At 38.8% G+C, this 20,534-nt stretch overlaps 1 protein-coding gene across 4 annotated transcripts in view; it reads right to left on the bottom strand.

The window, feature by feature from the left end:
* The window catches only part of WASHC4 (WASH complex subunit 4), a 55,619-nt gene extending 40,632 nt beyond the window's left edge, over nt 1-14,987 (bottom strand). For all 4 annotated transcript variants that reach the window (XM_048302589.1, XM_048302586.1, XM_048302587.1 and 1 more), the window contains exons 1-12: nt 14,851-14,987; nt 10,823-10,962; nt 9,679-9,732; nt 9,495-9,560; nt 9,280-9,325; nt 6,813-6,880; nt 4,074-4,156; nt 3,597-3,639; nt 2,965-3,068; nt 2,189-2,309; nt 600-723; nt 373-500 (exon numbers count right to left, since the gene is read on the bottom strand). In XM_048302589.1, the coding sequence (XP_048158546.1) occupies nt 373-500; nt 600-723; nt 2,189-2,309; nt 2,965-3,068; nt 3,597-3,639; nt 4,074-4,156; nt 6,813-6,880; nt 9,280-9,325; nt 9,495-9,560; nt 9,679-9,732; nt 10,823-10,962; nt 14,851-14,911 (1,038 nt within the window). In that variant the 5' untranslated portion in view covers nt 14,912-14,987. The remainder of the gene's footprint in view (nt 1-372; nt 501-599; nt 724-2,188; nt 2,310-2,964; nt 3,069-3,596; nt 3,640-4,073; nt 4,157-6,812; nt 6,881-9,279; nt 9,326-9,494; nt 9,561-9,678; nt 9,733-10,822; nt 10,963-14,850) is intronic.
* Nucleotides 14,988-20,534: the final 5,547 nt, after the last annotated feature.

Raw genomic sequence — 20,534 nt, 5'->3', positions numbered from 1 at the left:
GAAAAAGTCCCAGTCAACTTTGCACTTAGAGGTCTTCCAAAACAAGTGTTTACAGCCAAGGTCAAAACCCACAGCATTTATTCAGCACCAGAGTACTCATAACTCTAACAGTTTTTTGTCTTCAGTGCCACATTAATCTTGAGAAGAAAGATTTTAATAGAAATTGCAAGTTTATTTTACCTTGCTGCTATGTGAATGCACAAATTTTATACCATCTTTAAAAGAAAATGACAGGGGTTATAAGAAGTACAGAATTCTTAACTCTGCTCTCTGACTTTTTTGTGTTCTTTCTTTTCCCAAGTCTGTCCTATGCTATGTAACTCAGAAAATTACCTGCTTCATTACTGAAAGACAAAAGAATAAAGCATTCACCTTTTTACAGACATCCAACAATGACTTGTAAAATTTCTTGTCTACAGTCCGAAAAATCTGAAAATGCAGTACAAAGAGGCCACAGATGCCCACATATTTATCTCTCTGGTCAATTTCTGAAGGTTCACCTGAAAAAAATACACCTTTGTGAAGTTTACTCCCACACAAACAATATAAACAATTTTAGACACAGAGAAGCTGGCAGGAAAAGCATGAGCTTGCATTACCGAGTTTGGCTTCAACGTTTGCGAAAGCTGTGCGAAGAGTATGAGCAAATTCTTCAGCAAATGTGCTGTTCTTTGACACTGACACTCCACCATTTAAAGAATCAAACTGTTGCTCTATACAAGCCTGAGTAAAAAGGGAGAAAAATATCAATATATCAAGATAATGCCATGAGATTTGGACCTCAAAAGACTACTGATTTTCAAGAGAATACTAGAAGAGCACATTTATTTAAAACTAACCTAAAGTAAGCCTTAAACTTCTACAACATACAGATTCTTAACTATGCTTCCATTTTTAAGTATAAAACCAGAAAATATTAAAACACTCTTACACCTGGCATTCAAAGCCCCATTTTATTTATTTCCCCATTTCCTTTAAGGAGCATTTTTAAAGAAACCATTTGATGAGCTAGTGCTAAGAAACTAGATGCATATTTGTATTATCACGTTATAATACGTTACTCACTGTCCTTTAGCAAGATTATCACACAAGGTTCTTGTAGGATGTGGCTCATGACCTTGTAGCATAAAATCACACACTACTGCTGGCAGTTCAAAAGAGCTTGCAAAAATCCCATGACAGTCAAAAAATAGAGGCACATTTCATACTTCCCAAAGAGATTAGAAATGTCCTTAACAGGACTGCATCCAATCTTTTAAATGAATTTTAGGAAGAGGCATTTGCAGGACAGGAGGGGAAACTTCCTGAATGAATACCAGTCAAATCCTACTGATGTTTCAAATATATAATGAAGTCTTCGTACTTATACAACATTAAGGAAATAAAACATGAAAAATGGATAGCTGGTAGCAACATCCTTTGAAAGAATAAGCCAAAGTGTGCCTAATTATTTACCTACAATTTTCCTTTTGAAAGCTTTTATAGAACAAGCCCTTTTCCCCTATGCCACTTAAGATGTAATGGCACGACCCGAGCAACTGACTCTGCTTTGACCAGGTTCAACAACATTATCCTCTGCCCACTGTGCCACAACATCCCATTTCAGTGTCTGTAACATACACTTTTCTAAAGAGATGGATTCTTGTATGAACACATTTAATTTAACTGTATTGAAAATGTAATAAAATCCTTCTCATCCACCTGTGCCCCCACATGTTTCAGGGGTATGTACCACCACAGTGGTCCCTAATGACAGCAACCTGTCCTGTATGCAACAAATGACAGGTCACACTCAAAATATTTTAAAGATCACTGAAGTGACTAATTGATTTGCAGCTAAATTAAAGACCTATGCTATGTAAACCTGCTCACTATTATGTGGACAAAAGCAGAATTCTGATAATACACAGTCCTAATGCCAAGTTGTCTGTGTTTCTCTAGTTTGGCAGAACAGTCCGCATTTACTGCTACCATTCAAAGCTTGGCACAGTTCAAGCACATGAGAAGAGCAAGAAAGGATCTTACAACAGAGCCTTTTTTCTCCCAGGCACAGATGCAAGAGCCAAACTCACACATCGCTGTAACCAGAACAAAAACAAAATACAAACAAACAAACCACTCATTCTGAAAAGAGTGTTGCTTTTATGTAAGCTTCCTCTATCATACTGGGCAATATTAAGTTCATTACCTGAAATATCATTCCATCAAGTAACTGGCATTCCAGTTTTAACAGCAGTTTTTCAAATGGTTTTAGTTTATCTTCTTGAATCCCAAACTTAAAAGGATTGTGATGGACAGATTTCAGCAGCCTGTAAGGAGTAGGTGTGGAACACACACATAAACATGCTCACATTTTTGTCATACCCTGAACTATTTTAATAATAGATTTTGATTCCCACACCTACCCTTAGCAGCATCCCCAAAATTAAAAAAAAAACCAAAATAAACAAACAAAACCCCCCAAAACCCCACAAAAATCCACTAGGTCTGTATAAGCGATTTGTATTTGATTAACTCCCATTTATTTGGGTTTTCAAGGACACAATACTCCACACAATTAATACTCCACTAATTTAGCTACCTTTACAATTGTTGACTCTTTAGCTTTTATTTAAGGTACCATCCCTTCTTAAAGCTGTATGCCCATTCCCATGGTCAATATGGATAGGGATAGTCTTAGCTCAGTTCTGTACTACATTTCTTACTGAATATTCTTTAAACCCCACCAACTATTATATTGTTTGCCAAGATGCTTACCCTGCACTGAAAATGTAACATTCAGTACTTTAAAAACTTACTGATACTGTTACAAGGACACCATGGGAGTTTAGCCCTGTTCTTCACTGAAATTTCTGGAGAGACTACCAAAATCCATGTTCCCACACTGACTTTCTTGTAACGTACACAGACGCACATGCTTTTATCTTTTAGGCTGTGGGAGTATTTGTCACATCAGAGACACACCTCTTATACATGGTCCAGTGCTCTTTCAGCGTGGCATGATTGTCAATTATTTCATCCAGAGTGATCAAGACTGTGAGCAACTCTCCTAGATGCTCATACATTGCCTGTTTTTGCAAGGAGAAAAAAAAGGAAAGAAAAGGACTGTAATTATTAGAAAGTTTACTGCAGTCATATGTGGCACATAAAATTTCAGTTCCTTTCAATGTATTTTCAGCCAACATGGTACCAGCTAGAGAGTTAAACAGGAAATTTTGTGGTTTGGCAGCTTAAAGATTTTATTTGTAGTGACACAAGGAATATTAAAGGGGTGTCTGCACACAAACTAAATTCCCTGATCTATCTTGACACTGAAAGCATAATTTTTAATATTGCCTGTATGCAGAGGCACACATTGCAATAACAGAGCATGCAAACACTTCACTTCTAAGAAAGCTAGAATATGACAGACATGGAGATACCAGGCCTTCCCACGTAAAGGCCAGAAAAAGCTGATTAATAAAATAAAACTTTTAAAGGAGATTCCAAATTGAAAGCTGTCTTCAAAAGTCACTTTCATGCTGTTTTTCTCAGGATTAATCATCAAGACCTAGATATATGTTAACACAAGCAAAAGAGTTCCAAATCATTCCCACCTGAAAATGAACTCCAGATGTCTCTATAATTTTAGGTGCATTCCTGTAAATAAAATAAATATTTTAATGCCTTTTTAATCTTTAGAACAGCTCATATTTATCATGGCTGTTCTGTGAAGAATATATGCCAAGATTTACATTTTAAAAATAGACTGTAGAAGTGATCTGATTTTTAATCTATGTAATCAAGCAACAGGAGGAACATCTCAAAAAGAGCAAGGATGAAAAAAACCAATATTTCTTAAACATAAAGACTAAAAATGACAAATAATTAAATCCTTGCATCTTATTATATACAAACACTATTTTTTCTGAAAATAAACCAAAACCACTTCCACAACCATTTATGAAGCCCAAACTTGCACAGCAAAGCACTATATCTCTAATTCCAAAAATGACCATGCCTTAAATATAACATTCATATTTTATACATTTAACTCTACATAAAAATAAAACAGCATTTTAGGGAATAATTACTTGTTGCTGGTATACAGAACAGCCAGCTGATGCACTACATTCACCACCACTTCGTAACATCGGGTAACAAAGCAAGACAGCTCCTGAAATACAAGAAAATAAAATGCACATAAATGCATAGATCCTCCTCATACACAAGTTATCATTACACCTAAAACATCAAACATAAACTACAGAGTTTGCAGCTCAAGCTCCAACTATATCCGTAATCCAAGTCAGTGGATGGACCTACAGCAGGATGGAAAACATCCCACTAACAGCTCTGAAAAAGGATCTGAGACTAAGCTAATGAACTACCAAACACAAGCTTCCAGTACAACTCTGACAGTTTATACTATCAATTCAAATTATCAAAGACAGTAAAGAAGTGACTTGACAACAGAGCCCAAGTACTTTCAGGGACACTATCCCTGTTAGCAGAGGCTGTGCTTTTTTCCCACTAAGAGTCACACTCTGGATGCTGCTAATAGCCAAGTTCAAATTAGAAATTACCACAGAAGCCTGTACCTACTCTAAGAGTGATAAGCCACAGAATACTGCTTTAAAACAAACAAAGTCAGTGTCTTTGAGAGGTTTGCCTGACCAAGACAGAACTTCAGCTCAGTTACGTAACAAAATGAGTAAGAATGTGTCAAGTCTGACCATATAAAGGACTGTTTTAATTTCTACAATGGATTTTAACAATGCATTCCTTGAACAACAGGATAAATGAATCTGAGTTTCCCTTAACTGCAATAATACCTGCTCATTAATTTATCTTATAAATGCCATCAGGGAAATGTCAGTGTGTGATGAGTCTAGCCAGTCTGCACACAGATGGCTTTATAGCAGACAGCCCACACTGGCTGAACAGCCAGCCTGCCAGGAGACTGGCTAACAGCTGAATTGTGTCTTCCTCTCCATTAAAAATAGATCTTATTTGGGCTTCTGCCTTCTATTAGTCACCAGTTTTCACAAAACATTACTTCTTGTACTGCTCTAACAAATGCAGCTGAAATAAGCCAACAGATTCCAGAAGAATGGATTAATACACAGCTGAGATCATGTTTCCTGGGGAGGCAGCACGAGCTGCCATTTTAAAATTTCTGGAAAGTAGTCCAATTCAACAGCACATGCATATTAGCAGCTACATAATACAGACAAGATTGTAATTTTAAACTAATGTTTCAGAGCATTATTTTGATAATGTTTTTAAAATTTTTTTTTGCCTAGCAAATTTGAGGCTACTGCATCTAGCTAATTCTAGAAAGCTCAGAAGAGCCAATAAACCAATACATGGACATTAGCTCTATGAAAAATACTTTTCACCTCTTTTTGTCAACTTCTTATTTTCACACCACCCCTGGGGATATGCTTATAACAGTGACCAGAACAGCATTTCCTAATCTAGGGATATAGAACACGAAACAGATTTCAGAGAATACCGCTGCTGAAAAGCAACAAACTTCACAAGCAAAACCTTTTCCTCATAGCTTTACCCTAAATAGCACACATCTGTTAGCACAGTAAACCCTCCCTTTGGGGTAACATCCTGCATGTCCCTTCCTTCCAAAGTTTTTCAACAATTCCTAACACATCACAGCACAGAAAGTGGTCTCAGAAGGAATACTGCTGTATTTTTGTGTAGTGTTTACCCCATAAATATACATATCAGCATAAATCCCTTAAATAAACAGACTTATTTTACAGAGTTCATTTGCAATGCACATAGAAATCCAGACAGCCAGAGACCCTGCTCTCAGCTTCCACCTGGACAGAGCATCCTAGCTCTGGAAAAACACAAATGTACAGTAGCCCCACCTGAGAATCACTAAAAGGTCTCAAACATCTGCTAGGAAAGAAACAGAAAATGAAGGTTGAAACCTACAAAGTTGATAAAACAAAGAGCTTGGAAAACGGGGAAGAAAACCCAAGAGATCCTAACAATTCACTGCAGTTCAGCATGGTAAAAAGTTGAGAAATTACTTCCTACAGCATTTGACTTGTCATGACAGTAAATGATTACTGCCATGCTGCTATACAGCAAGAACAGGAATTTTAACTCTTGTTAAACCAGAATTTGTTTAAACATTCTGGAAGCTTCCTCTATATTCTCTGCTTCAACACAGATGTTTCATTATAGGCAATATTGCATAAAAATAGAAACATTTTTGGAATGGGACAGTCACTTAAGTTATATTAAGGACAAAAAACTCCACAACAGACTGAAACTCAAGAGCACAGGAAATCCTCAGAAGACAAACAGATCCTGTTTTCATGCAAAGGATCCTGAACAACCAAGCTGTATAAGTGTTCTTCCAAAAACATTTGAAGGAGACACAAGCAAATTTTTTCAGGTACATACTTTGATTTTGCTTTCTTCTACCAGCTAAAAAAAACCCAAACGTATAAAACAACCCATTTCCAGTGTTCAATGAACACTAAAACTTGTTAGCCAGACCCATAAAAATAGCTACCTTTAACATCAGATGAAAGCAACCTCAATTTATCTTCTCCTATTGAAATATTTTAAAAGTAAATTCTAATTCCTTCTCTCATTAGATTTCCAGTACAAAAAAATCCCTAAACAATATGTGATATGTCAGCTGGTTGTGACAGGTCTGCAGGCAAAACATAGTAACATATCAAATGACTGCTATGCCTTTCAGCAAAATGCAAACAGGATATGGATATGTTAAATCTATTTTGCAAGTAAAATTAAGATTACAATTGCTGTCAAACAATCAAAACATACTCTACCTGTAAGAAAGAAACAAATCTTCCCATCTGTATTTGGCAATCTCCCTCCACCATGCTGGAATCTGTGGCTTAAAAGAGAAACATTTGTCAACACTTTCTAAAGCCTGTGTTGTACCTGTTAAATTGATGTTGAAGCTTGGCCTCCAAGCCATTTATTTGTCATACAAGTAGAGTGCACTGTTATAAGTATTGATGGAGCCCCAAAACCTCTTCATTTTGCTGTCCTAAGGTGGACTTATTTTTGCAGTTTCTTTTTCATTAAAAATTACATGGTTTATAAATTAGATACAAAGCTGGGAAAAGTCTCTTTCATCTGAAAAAGAATAAAACCAGTAATTCTTTAAAGGCATACTTATTATGTAACTTCATATAAATGTTTCCATTTTTAAGAAATTTGCATGAAAATACTAGGTATTTATCTTGCAAGAAACATCCAGGTGGTTTTTTTTGAAAGAATATTCTACATGATTAACCAGAAGGAATTCATTTTCTTTTTCCTACATATTCTTCTGCACAGAAGAACAGGCTTACCACCATAGCTTCACAGCATTATCAGTATGACACAGAACACAGAAATGCAATAATTACGTCACCCATGCCAAACTGTTTCAGTCATCTGGAGTAGTTTGAACATCACCTGACAAAATACTGTCTTCCCATTGAGACAACAGATGCTGTAGACTCGAGATTTTTCTTCTGGGTCATTCTGAGCAAAAAAAGCTCACTTAAAATTACAAGTTTACCTGCCTAAGAAATGCAGGTCTTCTTGCAACATAAAATATATTCTTTTAGAGCTGTCAGAGATTAGAGTCTCCATACTTCTCTAACATGGAGCTTTGGGACAAGATACTAAATATTGCATTGCTTCCTCTTTACACATTTTGTGCAAACTTTAATCTCTTCAATGTATGTCCTAAAAAATCCCATCCAACTACCTAAAGTTCCTAGACCTACTCAATGCAAAGACAAGATGAGGGAAAAATTTTCTTTACACAGATGGAACAAGCCAGCATAGTATTTGTTTAAATTTCAGCCATCCTTGAGCCAGTAACTTTGCCAGTTGTTTAAAGTAAGCAAGCTTGCTGTTATCAAAGCAAGTGCTACAAGTAGGGACATGGTAATAGAGAACATCATTTCTGCATTCCTACCTAAACCTCAGAAGGCCGACCTCTCAGTTCCTGCCATTCCCAAGCATTCCCTGCACCACCCCCATCAGGAACAAACTGCTGCTGCAGTATATTAATCTGCTACAGTCTGACTTTTTCATGCTAGAGACATGGAAAATTCTGAGGGATCTCCCAGTACCATTTTGGCAGTGTATGACTTTAAAATATTTAAAACCGTATCTGATAAGACATGCAAGTCTGCTAAGAAAAGAAGGAAAAATAACCACCACACCAAAAAACCTCCCATATAACAAATCCCCCACTTTTCCATGCTCCTTAACCACAATAGTCATTTTATATAACACCTAAATGAATGTTAAACAGTCCTGAGCTCAAAGATTTCACATTCCCTGATATTTCCATCACACACTCTCGTCTCCTGAAAAGCTTTAAGGATGCCCTTTTACAATACTACTATGAAAAGGCTTTCCCTCTCTTTCAAATTACTGAAATACAAACAAAGTTGGGTGATAGGTCTCTGAAGCAACTCTTTAATATATTCAGTCCTTGTGACCAAGATCTGTGCTTATTCCCACACTAGTATCCCTTAAGGTGGAAGCTTAAGGCCAGTCATTCAGGAGTTACCAGTTTAACTCCAAGACAAAAATCAGCTTTCACCTAAAGCAGGGTCTCATGATCTGTGAATTGACTTAAAATTACTTGTGCCCATCTTATGCCATGGTCTAAACATGTGGTGTGAGTTACCTGCTCTGGAAGGGCAGGTGACATCAACACACTCCAACTTGTGGAATACTAATTGCATAAATGAAGAGGTCAGGACTTTGGTCAAATTATTTGTTAATGGTTTCATTGTTTTACTACAATTAAATCACAGAGTTATTGTTTTACTACAACCAATGTCAAATCTAGTCCCAAAACAAAATAAGTTGGTTTAGGATATGTTTCAATGTTGAAACATGTTTTCAATGCCATACCTTGCAAAACAGCTGCTACGGTAGACAAGCTGTACATAAGATATTTAATACAACCTCAGCAGCTCACACTCCCTATTTCCCATGCAAATAAGGCTGCAACAAAATTTCCTGTTAATGTAACAATACTTACAGCAGGTAACAAGGCTTTTCAGATAAACCTTATTATTATCTTAGGCTAACTCAGGACAGCTACAAGACACTAACATGTATCCCTATCCCCTCAAAGTTCTCTATTTGGTGTGCAATAGTTAAAGACACAGAGAAAGCATGTATCCACATTATAAAATTACAGACATTGTAGCATTTAATATAACCTGAAGCAATAACGCAAAACTACAAACTTTTACAGTAAAGGGAGCTACTTACCTCCTTCTCCATAAAACAAGAGGCCATTATAAAATTTAGTTTCTGCCTAACAACAAAAGCAGAAATTTGTTTTTTAATAAATAGGATATATGTAATCAAGCTGCAAAAATTATTTAGACATATCTTGTTTCTTTACTACTAAAAATAAATCTATATATCAGCTTGCCAAATTGCAAACCTTTTCATATACAATAATAAAAGTCAGCTGAATTTACCTCATATTTTAACTTCTTGATTTCACAGCAAAGAGCAGCATACACAGTTATAACTTTGTTTAGAACCTAGACTCAAAGCAGGGGGGGAAAAGAAAAAATCACACAGATTACAAACAAGTTCACATTTAAAGGGCTTGGGTTGAGGTTGAACAACTTTTTTTTCTGTTAAGCATAAAGCACTTACCTTGTTTTCTGTCTTTATGAGCTCCAGTAGGGAGGACTGTTCATATGGCAAAAGCTAAAATTAAAATAAAAACAAACAAAAAACCACAGAACAACCAAACAGAAACAACAAATAAGCAACTTTAGAAAACATTAGTCAAAAATACATTTATCCAATTAGGCAAGTATTCCCCCAGTTTAATCTCAAATAGGGTCAGTAATAAGAGAGCCACAATTGCACATTACTGGCAACCTGCACTGCAGGAAACCTTCACTCTTCACCTTTACATGGGAATACCTTTCCTTTCACTCTAGGCAGACAGGCAAATAACTAGGTATATTACATAGCATTTATAACAATTTACTTACAAAACTTGAAAAGCAAAAGCATGGTCATTATGGCATATGTAGGAAAAAAACAGCCCAGGAAATCTAAAACATTAATTAATAATCCCAGCTGCCAGAAACAGGAAGCAGAAAATACATCTGTATGCAGGCACTGACAATATGTACTTAAGTCAGCCTGATTTTGACTAGTGCATAAACATCCAGTACTGTGGTGGCCCTACACATAATTTATTCAAATTATTCAGACAGATGATTGCTTCAGAGTGCATCTTCAGCACAGACAAGTTTCATATGGCAACAAAAGCGCTTTTAAGCTATGTCTGGAAATTCAGTGAAGAGGAAAAAATAATGCTCCTCAGAGGAGAGAGAACCTGTGACCAAGAAAACAGCCAATTCTGTACCAAGGCCATTAGGTCAAAACACAACCTAAAAATACACACACAGTTTGCTCTACAGTTTTACAACTATTAGTGAGCTCTCCTGGAACCCCGGCCCCCAGATAAAAACACCACCAGTCACAGGGAAGAAGTCTGCTGAAACCAGCCTTCCCAACACATGAAGAATTGGAAATTCATTTAGCTTCTGCTAGTATCCATAAGACTAGAAAATAATAATATGAAAACATCTTCTCTTATGATATGCACCAATTTATTAATTACTTGATAATTAAAGTCATATGGGATAGGTTTCTCAAACACAAAAGTCAAAATTTTAAGAGCACAAATGCATCAAGCTTTTACTGCTGAGGTTTTGAAGGGAAGAACGAACTAGAAAAGTAACAGTTACAATGTATATATATATATTAAATATATGAAGACCTTCAAAGCAATGGGATCAAGACTGAAGTCCCAAACATCTCCAACAGAGTCATCCAAAGCATCTTCAATTCTCTTCAGCTGAGATGTATATTCCTCAAGAAATTTTCCATAATTCTTCAATTGCACTTCAGCATGAATTTCTGAGAATTGATAACATTTGTACAGTTTTATGGACAATTCAATAAACTGCAATATCAAAAAACTTTATTAAAAACATTTCATCTGTTGCTATTCAGCTTTAGTCCTGTATTCCTCATTTAGCTGTGGCATTTTTCTTTAATAAAATGCAGCTTTAATACAAAAATCTTATTTCTCTAAAAAAATCCCGTAAGTTATTGTTGGTTTAAAAGAAATTCAAATACTACTTAAAGAATATCAAACATCTAAGCAGTAGACAGAAAAGTTTTTATTTCAAGGTACATGTATTGTCAAACTAAGACCTTAAAAATCACGTAATTTGCTGAGCAAAGAAATGACTGTAGAAATTGTAACACAGCAGGTGACTCTACCCCTCAGTACATATGCATTTATATAAGAACCTTGAGGCAATGTGTCTAATCATTTCAGCCTGAGTAGCAGCTGAATCTCCAGCAATCCTCTTTCCACTTCTCCCTCCCAGCGAGCTATTTGAGCATTACATGGAAAGCTTATGGCTTTTAGTCATTCCTTCCCACTTTCAAATTCACCCTCCTCAAGCAGAATTTTTCTTCTGCTGGGCACTGAAATGCACAGCAGTGCTGTTAGAGGAAAGTAGGTTCAAAGGGACAAATAGGTTCAAAGGCTAACATTCAGCTGGTCAAACACCAACAACAGTGGTCTTAATTAGCAAAGTAAATGTAAAGGCAATTGGTGCAAAGAAAAGTTTCATTCTCTCTATTCTGATCTTTTTTTCTTCCCATACTAAGATGCTCCCCACTCCCCCTCAAATCATACACAATTACTGACTTAGCTGCATAATCTGAACCACAGAGTAAATTATTATAGTTCAAGGCTTCTACACTCAGGAAGAACAATCCTTTTTCATGTGAAGACTGAAGTGTCTTCTCCATAATTAGATAACAAATCTAACAGCTTACAATCTTCTGTTATTTGTTGAAAACAGGATTGTCTAAAAAAAGTTAGAGAATGCAGGTCAACTGAACAACTGAACTTTTCTTACACAAGAATTCAACTCTTACATAGCTTTATATGTGTCCATTTCAGCAAGTAGACTGGCCTAGAAAGTTAAAAATAATATATTCTTTTATTCTGCATGTTCAACTTCTTACTCATCCTCATTGCAAACAACTGAGCCAAATGGTAGCTGTTGGCTACTTCAGTGGGAGAGCTGAATCAATTATCATTTAAACATTTTTTGCAGAAAGAAAATATCTGACTGAGACACTGTACCAGGCAGAAAGAGAGGAATGAATAAAGACAAATTAATAAGGAAAAGATGAAAAGGACTACATACAGGGAGGTTGAGACTGAGAAGGAAAAATGACTGCAGTGAAGACCTGAATTAATTTTAAGATACTACTCTGAAAGCAGCAGCAATGCCAACCATAAAGGCACACAGACAGCAAAGCCCACCCAAGGAGCACAGCACACTCTCCCACATTAATGGGCATAGATAGGGCACACGCACAGTCAAGATCAGGAGACTGAATTTCATGTAGAAAGATAAGCAAGTGAACAAAACACTCTCCATCAGCAGCACTCCTGGCACTGATGCGTAGCCCTTAAGTTGTATCATCATATTATCCTGTTCCATCAAATCCATCTCATCTTTCAGGTTCTTTCCATGCATCTTCTGCAAGCTCTGCTGCAGCAAACCAGCAAAACACTGATAGATGCACAGCCCTGCTGAACGGATTTTAACCAGCCACCAAGCCAGCTTCAGTGCTTTACTGCTAGAAAATCTGGAGTAGGGGAGATATTATAGAAGTGTGCTGTAGTACTTCCCCAAGCACATCTCCTCCCTTCACACACAAGACAAACTAAGAACAACAAAACTGACAGTCATTGGGGCTTTATAGGAAAAAGAGAAAAAACTTCAAAGTCATACAAGAGTAGGAAATTGGCACTGCTGTTCAAATCAGTTCCCTATGAAACAAAAACATTGAGTATTTGAGCATGTCTCAAATAAAACCTCACAGCAGCACTCTGCTAGAGATCCACAGACTGTCCACCTTTCTAGCAGACAAATGATGGATTTGAACAACACTACAGCTCATTAAATACTTCCAAATACTTAATTATTTATAGCCATCAATTTGTCACCTTGTACTGATCATCTATAACACAAGAGACAGGTGTGAATCATTTCTCACTTTCTTAGTGAAACAAGAGAGTGAAAGCTCTTAGCTAGCCAGAGATAGCCAGAGTTGCACAGATAAAAAATGACTTGGAGATGAGGAAAGCTTTCTAAGATGCAGAACATTATTCCTAAATAAACTGACTCACACAGATGAAGAAAATGAAATCATAGAAAGCAGATATCATTCTTTTCTTCAGAGCAGCAGACATACTTCATAAAGTAGAATGTGTTTACAATAAAGTTTGATTTAGTTTCTCCTCAGGTGATAAAACTAAAGCATTATAGTTGGAACAATGCAAGAGATCAACTCAGCAGCACAGATCCCCCACCTTAATCTTAACTTCTTCCATAAAATCAGCAATATCAATATTCAATGAACTCACAGCTCACAGGACTTGCAAGTGCCATGTCCATACATATCTAGGACAGAGATGTAACAAACTAGACTTACTTAGTATCTTATGCCCTCAGTTGAGAAAGTTGTAATTGCTAAGTGTTAGTGATACAAAGTGAAAGTAGACAACAAGGACAAAAAAAAGCCTTTCAAATCACAGGAATTGGCTTTGGCTTTTCTCTAGAAGGCTGTGTGCTGTTCTGGATGGAAGATCAGCCTGTTTGCTCACCCTTGAGATGGTGGTAATGGGACATATTAAATTTATGCTAAAGTCATGTAAATTTCTTGGAGCTGCACTTCATGTCATGGTCAAACTAGTGGAGATCTAGCATTTTGAGTAAAAGCTACGTTTTCCTTTCCACAACTAGAGAATTGATAAAAAGCTCTGCTCAGGACAGCTTCAGTTTCCACTGAAATCCAGACTAAATGAACATGGCATAAACAGTATCACCCCTTGGTATAACATTATATGTGAAACAGTTGGTCCATGAGTGACATATTTTCACAGCAACACCTGGTATAATTAATTTGGCACAGTTCAATTTACAGTGTGTATTACAGTGTGACAGCCATATAAGTTCCCTGTTTAGAAACTAGGTCACCTCCACAGGCTGAGTAAAACGTGGATTTTGACGGGCTCATGAATCCACCGTGAAAGATTTCAGCATCACAAGGTCTTATTCAATTATATTTTAAAGGTGAAACTGCAAGTGACCGCCCGACTCCCGTGACAAGAGCCTTTACCAATGAAAGCGGAGTACAACTAACTGCTTACAACACATCTTGACGTGACTTCTCTGGATAACCAAGGAAGCCGCTGCAAAAATTTGTGAGCCCCGAGAAATGACCGGGAAGGAAAGAAACACCGTCCCCACGACAAGCCCCGTTCGTGGAAGAAAAGAGAGGGTGGCACAAGCAGCCTGGCCCTCCCCGCCACACGGAGGGCACCGCAGGCGACTCCCCCGAGGGAGCAAAGGATGAAGGGCTGGAAAAGCCACTTCCCCCCGCCCCCCCCAAAACAACCCCGACAACTACGGAGAGGGTGGTGGGAGGAAAGGTCACAGCGGCCGCCCACCCCCGCAGGCCTGGCCGCAGGGGGATCAGCGCCGGGCTGGCGGCAGGGGCGGGGGCAGGGTCCGGGGGGAGCCGGGGAGGGCGACCCCGCTCAGCTCCCGCACTGCTTCCTCCTCCCTCCCTTCCGTTCCCGGCGGGGATGCAGCGGGGGGGTCCGGGTGGAGCAGGTTCTGCTCAGCCCGCGCCTCCCCCCGCTCCGAGGCGGCTCCGCCGCACCCGCCCCGCCCGGCCCGGCCCGGCCCGGCCTCCGCGGGCGCTCACTCTGCGAGCCGTCGTCGAGGCGGTCGAATTCCCAGTCCGGGGAGAGGGTCTCCAGCGCCATCGCCGCCGACCCCGGCAGCGGCCGCCCGGCCGCCCCTGACTCAGGCGCACGGGACTTCCTGCCCCGCGCCCGCGCCGCACGCCGGGAAATGGAGGCGGAGGGGGAGCATGGGCTCCGGGGGAGGAGGCGGGACAGCGCTGGCGCCGCTCCGGCGCCCCTCCCTGCCTCCCTGCTCCGCTCCCTCCGCCCGCCGCCACCGGGGGTCGGTGCCGGCCGGCGCTGCCACAGCTGGGGGGGAGCGCGGGGAGGCCCCGCGGGGCGGGAGGCGCTGCCCGGGTGCCCGCGGCGGGGCAGGGAGTTCGCTCCCTCCCCTCTTACCGCCGACCCCCGGCAGCTTGAGCCGGTCGTGCTGCTGAGGCAGGGCCTGCCTCGGGAGCTTTGGGATCTGTTCTGCTTTTTCCCTGGGGCTCGGCACCCCAGCCCCATCCCTCTGACACTGACTCCGCACCTCTGCCCGGCTGCTGGCAGGAGGGAAAGCTCTGCTGGCTAAAGCCGATATCGTGACAGCCCCCGCAGCCGCCTCAGCGCTTCCCCTTTCTGGTGCTGGAGGAAGGAAGCTGTGCGAGGAACTGTCCCAGCTCTGGGACGGTCTGGAGCTCAGGGAGAGCTACAATTAGCACCCGCTAATCATCCCGCTGTCATTTGTGGTCACAAGGGCCATGAGGTACTTACCTGCGTGCCACGGCTTTTCTTTATTTCCAGGGCCCTGGGGGGTGTAAGATCAGACTAAAAATAGAAGCACTTGGGATAGGGAGAGAAGTAGCTACTCAGGGCCATTAACAGTGACCACAGCAATTTCATTACCTCAGCAGAATCTGTAGCATCAGCAGAAAAGGAAATGGCTTTCAAAAGCAATATTGCCAGCATCAGCAATGTCAGTGGGAAAAGAGCAACAAAAATAGCAGTTCGGATGAGAGATGTATCAGTAAGCACAGGACCATCCATAAAGGCTAACTAGGTAATGCAACAGTTCTGAAAATAGCACCTGCTTTCTGATTGCTTTCTGATTAAAAGGAAGCCATTCTTTGGAACCTATTGATTTTGAAGTTTCTAGGGATGAAAGATCTGGTTGGTTGAACGATCGCATTTATTGATGAGTTTTTCTGATTTAAAGTGCATTTTAAGAGGCCATTTTGGGAAAGAAGAGATCAAGTTGAGGTTTGTGTGAAATGACGCCAACAATGTTTGGAATAAGTTGTTTGTTTGTTTTGTTGGGGGGGTTGTACAGGAGAGAACTCTGATTTGGAACATGTCAAATAATCGTGATGTGAATATGTCAGTACATCTCCTCTACTCATTGCCTCTTACGGAAACTGAAGATGTTCACATTGGGTTTTAATGGAACTATAAGTTTAATTGTGCAGGACATTGACAGCTGGCATTGAACATAAGTGTCTCTAAGGAGATGATAAGTATCACACAAAACGAAAACACAACATGCTAGATTTTAAGGATTTCATTCTGTCGGTGCAGCTTTAATTGGACTCAGTATAGCTGCTATACATTTACTCAAAGCTAATGTATGTCTTCCAATTTTTAAAAATGAAATAAAAAAATAGAGGAGTTTTCTTTACAAACTATGTATGCTTTCTTTGAAACAAACACCATTTCTTTCAGCTGTGGAAGACTGCACATGAACAGAGGCTTTCAGACTGCATAAAAAGTAGTCACCAGGCCTTTTGCTCTCTGTCTCAGAAAAAGGTGTCCTTAAATTCTGCAGGATGATAAAAGGGAGAAACTTGCAGACCTGGCACTTGGTAGGGCCCTCACTTCCCACATCTAAACTGAATTTGTAAAGTAAGTATTGCAGCGTTGTTTGTTGCAAGGCTGTGAGATCGTTAAAATTGGATGCATGGTAATCCAACTGGGTGGTCTGTGCAATGGCTGCACCAAAGGGCACACTGTGATCCCCACAGCATAAGTGGTGTAGCCCTTATTTTAAACATGGAAAAAGAAAATTATTTTAAAAGAAAATATATTGAAATATTACATTTTTCTAAAATGGAGCAGGAGGCTCCATAACTGAAAAGAAAATCACAATCATACTCAAGTAAGTATACCAGCTAAATTTATGCTGCCATTCATGGTCCACTTATTTAAATGACTGATGATTGGCTTTTCCTTTGGCTCCCTAGGTGGCAGTGTTTTGTTGCTCACACTGGAATTATTTAGGTCATTTGTAGATTCTGCTAGAATTTCTGTTTTCTTTGAAAATCTGATTTAGACTTTATCTTGAAGCTCACTGGCAGCAAGACTGGCTTGGATTTGATTGATAAGTTTGCTGGGCTGTCTTATCATTGAATGGCTTTATGCTGTTCGCTCATGTGAATTTACTGACATTTTACAAACAATTTCTGTAAGCTGGGTGACACAGCTGCCATTTGTACCTTTTATGTGGTACAAACTCATAGGAATTGCTAAGATTGCTCAAACATCTGTTAGAATCTTCAGGCAATAGAGTAGTAAGAAAAGTCTTTAGACTTTGTTTAATAGACGGTGATTTCTAACCTGACCATTACTGAACACAGACATAGCTGATAAAACAATCATTTCTTTTGGTCAGGCCAAAATGACCATGAAATGAAATTTCCTGGTGGACTTTCACAGGAAATGAGTGAAATGTGAATACAGATATGTTCCAGCTGAAATTACGTGTTGCACTTGAGTACTAGAAAGGGTAGGTGAGAGAATGAAGTCCAAAATATAGCAGAATTAATATGGTACTATGACTGTTTTGTTTATGAAGTGGTTAGGTATCTGTGGATTCATAAATCAACGGGGGCTTTATTGCATGAGATGCTAAAAATCCTTTTTCCTTTGAAATAATCCCAGTTGGAAATGTCATTTTACAATGGACAATACAGTTGCCTGGTATTTGAACAGTATTTTTCTGATAGCTGAAAGCATATTGATAACTTTAACAATCCAAACAAAAGCCATTTTATTTTTTTAAAAAAGGGTGAAAAGCACCCAGAGCAGAAATTGCTTCTCGTGTACACAAGCAAAGCTCCACCAAGATTAACAGAGTGAGTAATTACTAGAATTGTAATTACTTACAGGAGAAAGAATTTGACTTGCTGTATGTGCAGAAACCCAACTATTCTATATGTTCTTGTCTGTGGAATGTTTGATGCTGAGCACTGAAATTTTTAAATAAAATAAAGATCTTGCTCAAAGTTTTTGTGGCAGAATTCCCAGAAAGGATTTACCTTTGATCTGCTCTTTGCAGCTCTACTCCACAAAGACAGCAATAACTTTTACAGATGTAGTTTCTACTCTATCCTATGGAATCTGAGAGACTTCCATTTATCCATGTGAGTAAGGCATCTGTACATGATAGTTCTTGCCACTTGTTAAATTGGTGAAATAATCTCCTTTCCTCATCAAATATGTATGCCTCCTTTTGATTAATCTGGAAAAATAAAATGTCAAGTGTTAGGTTTTAAATGGTTAAAGTCTAGTTAAGACCCTCTGGGAAAAAAAAGATTTAAAATAATACAAATTTTACATATAAATGTTGCAGAGATAACACACAAAGTAACTTTCCCGTAAAATCTTGCTTCAGCAAGTGGAAAAATGGGAAAAGTTTTTATTGTATAAAATTTTAGTTGAAACTTGTCATGCAATTAACATACTTAGTGAACAACCATACAAAGCCTTACTTTATTTTTTTAATTACTGTGTCTTTAAAACTGGGTGAACTCTAAAGTACTCCTGAGGAATTTGAGTCTGAACTATGACCAAATCTTTAATCATCATGAAAAGCCCCATCAAGGCTGATTTCCAACAACAAAAAGCCTATGCAGAGCTAATTTAGTTTACTGAGTCCCAGGGCGTGATTTCCAAGCACTTCAGTATGTGGACTCTGTGTGGAATACAGTCTTTCCTAATGATCTTGCCAAGTCTTGATGAGGTCTTGAAAGACACTGAGTAGCTTCTGCTTCACAGAAATCAACAGGGATTAAAAATATTCAGCTGCATTAGGTCTTATATTTGTTCTGTACATTTCTGCACATACAAACACGTTCTGCCCACATTTGGTATTGAACAAGCACATTTAACTCCTGAAGAGTTTTTGTAAACATATCCCCCTATCAGTTTTTGCCATTTACTGACAAACATCTCTTGAAAATTTGGTAACACAAAGGAAAATGCCCAAGCTGAAAAGCTTTCTATGGGTAGCTGCAGTTTTTTTCCCAAAGCTAAAATTTGGCTTTAGGAAAAAGGATCAGAACTGGAAGGAAAAAAATCAAAAAAGAAAGCTTAATGTATAAAATGTGCTCCAAAAAAAGTAGCCACTGGTGCTAGGATTTTTTTCCCAGATGAACAAAAATTGATAATTTGCAAGGTACTTCTCTGACTGGGGTACAAAAATTAATGGGTAGTACTTTGTGTCACTTTTTCCAACAACATAAAGCCCAGAGGAATGCACTGTAACTGTTGCAATGTTTAACACTGATGTTGGAGTTTACTATGTCATACAAGACCTGTCTCAAAAAGGTCATTTTTTACCAAAAATACTAATTGTAACTATTTGCACTTGAAATTCTAAATAGACAATTTGTTAAGTGGTTGTTAAAACCCATTTATATGAATTCATCACTCTGACGATAAGTGTGAAGCTGATGATATGTAGACACCATCCTTGTCTGTTTTAGCACACCTTTATTCCCGTTCATGTCTCTGCCTCTCTTATTGCTGTGAAATCTAAAGTAAAGCCCATGTCTTCCTTCCCAGCTCTTCTTTATAGCATAACTCTGATGACAACACACATCTTCTCTTGTGATTTTCCCTTTTGTCACCTAACATTTTAGTAGTCTGTAAAGTAAATGAAGGTCTATTATTGTCTCACTAGGTTAGGAATTATGTTTGGAGATGAAGGTGTGCCAACTAATTAGACCTTGGTGCTTTACGCTTGCATTGTTGTACTGTCTATGTTGTGTGTGTATAGGGAATAGAGCCACAAGTCATTACAAATTGCTTTTCCAGGAAAACAAGGTATATTGCTGTAAGCTTATATGTCAGTGGTTAAATGCCAAGTGTGTAGTGTTCTGGTTGGAGAGGATTTTGGATCATGAACCAAGATTTGAGGTTCTGTGAACTTCAGCAATGCTTTAATCCAGTTCCAAACCTTGCATTATAGGACCATTTTGATGCCAGCTGTTGTAATAGAAGTTGGTTGCACTCTATTGTATGGAATTTGTGCAGCTTCCATCAAGTCATGGGAATACGACACACACATTCATTCCTCCTAATGTCAGAGGTAGTGCTATTATTCTTTTAGTAAGGACAGTCAGTACTTCTTATTTGATCAGATTGTGGGTTTGCTCAGCTGCAAACTGAGCCATGCATGAGCCTGTATAATCCTTGTATTGCTACTACATGACCTGTCAAACCATGCAGTTAATCTTGCTGAAGGAAACTGCCAATTCAAAAAGGAAAACAAGATACTAACAACAGGCATTTCAGACCAACAGCTCCTGTAGGAGTTAAGTGATGCATTTTAGCCCAACAAAACTATGAGTTTTAATGGTTTTATTGTACAATTTAAAAAGGGAGTATTTTAAAGAAACAGTTTTAGCAATGAAATGTGGTAGATTTTTTGTGAGATAATGGGAAGATA

The sequence above is a fragment of the Corvus hawaiiensis genome, chromosome 4, assembly GCF_020740725.1.
Source record: "Corvus hawaiiensis isolate bCorHaw1 chromosome 4, bCorHaw1.pri.cur, whole genome shotgun sequence".
Lineage (NCBI taxonomy): Eukaryota > Metazoa > Chordata > Aves > Passeriformes > Corvidae > Corvus > Corvus hawaiiensis.
The sequence above is the reverse complement of the archived record's forward strand: the minus strand, read 5'-3'. Positions and strand labels throughout refer to the sequence as shown.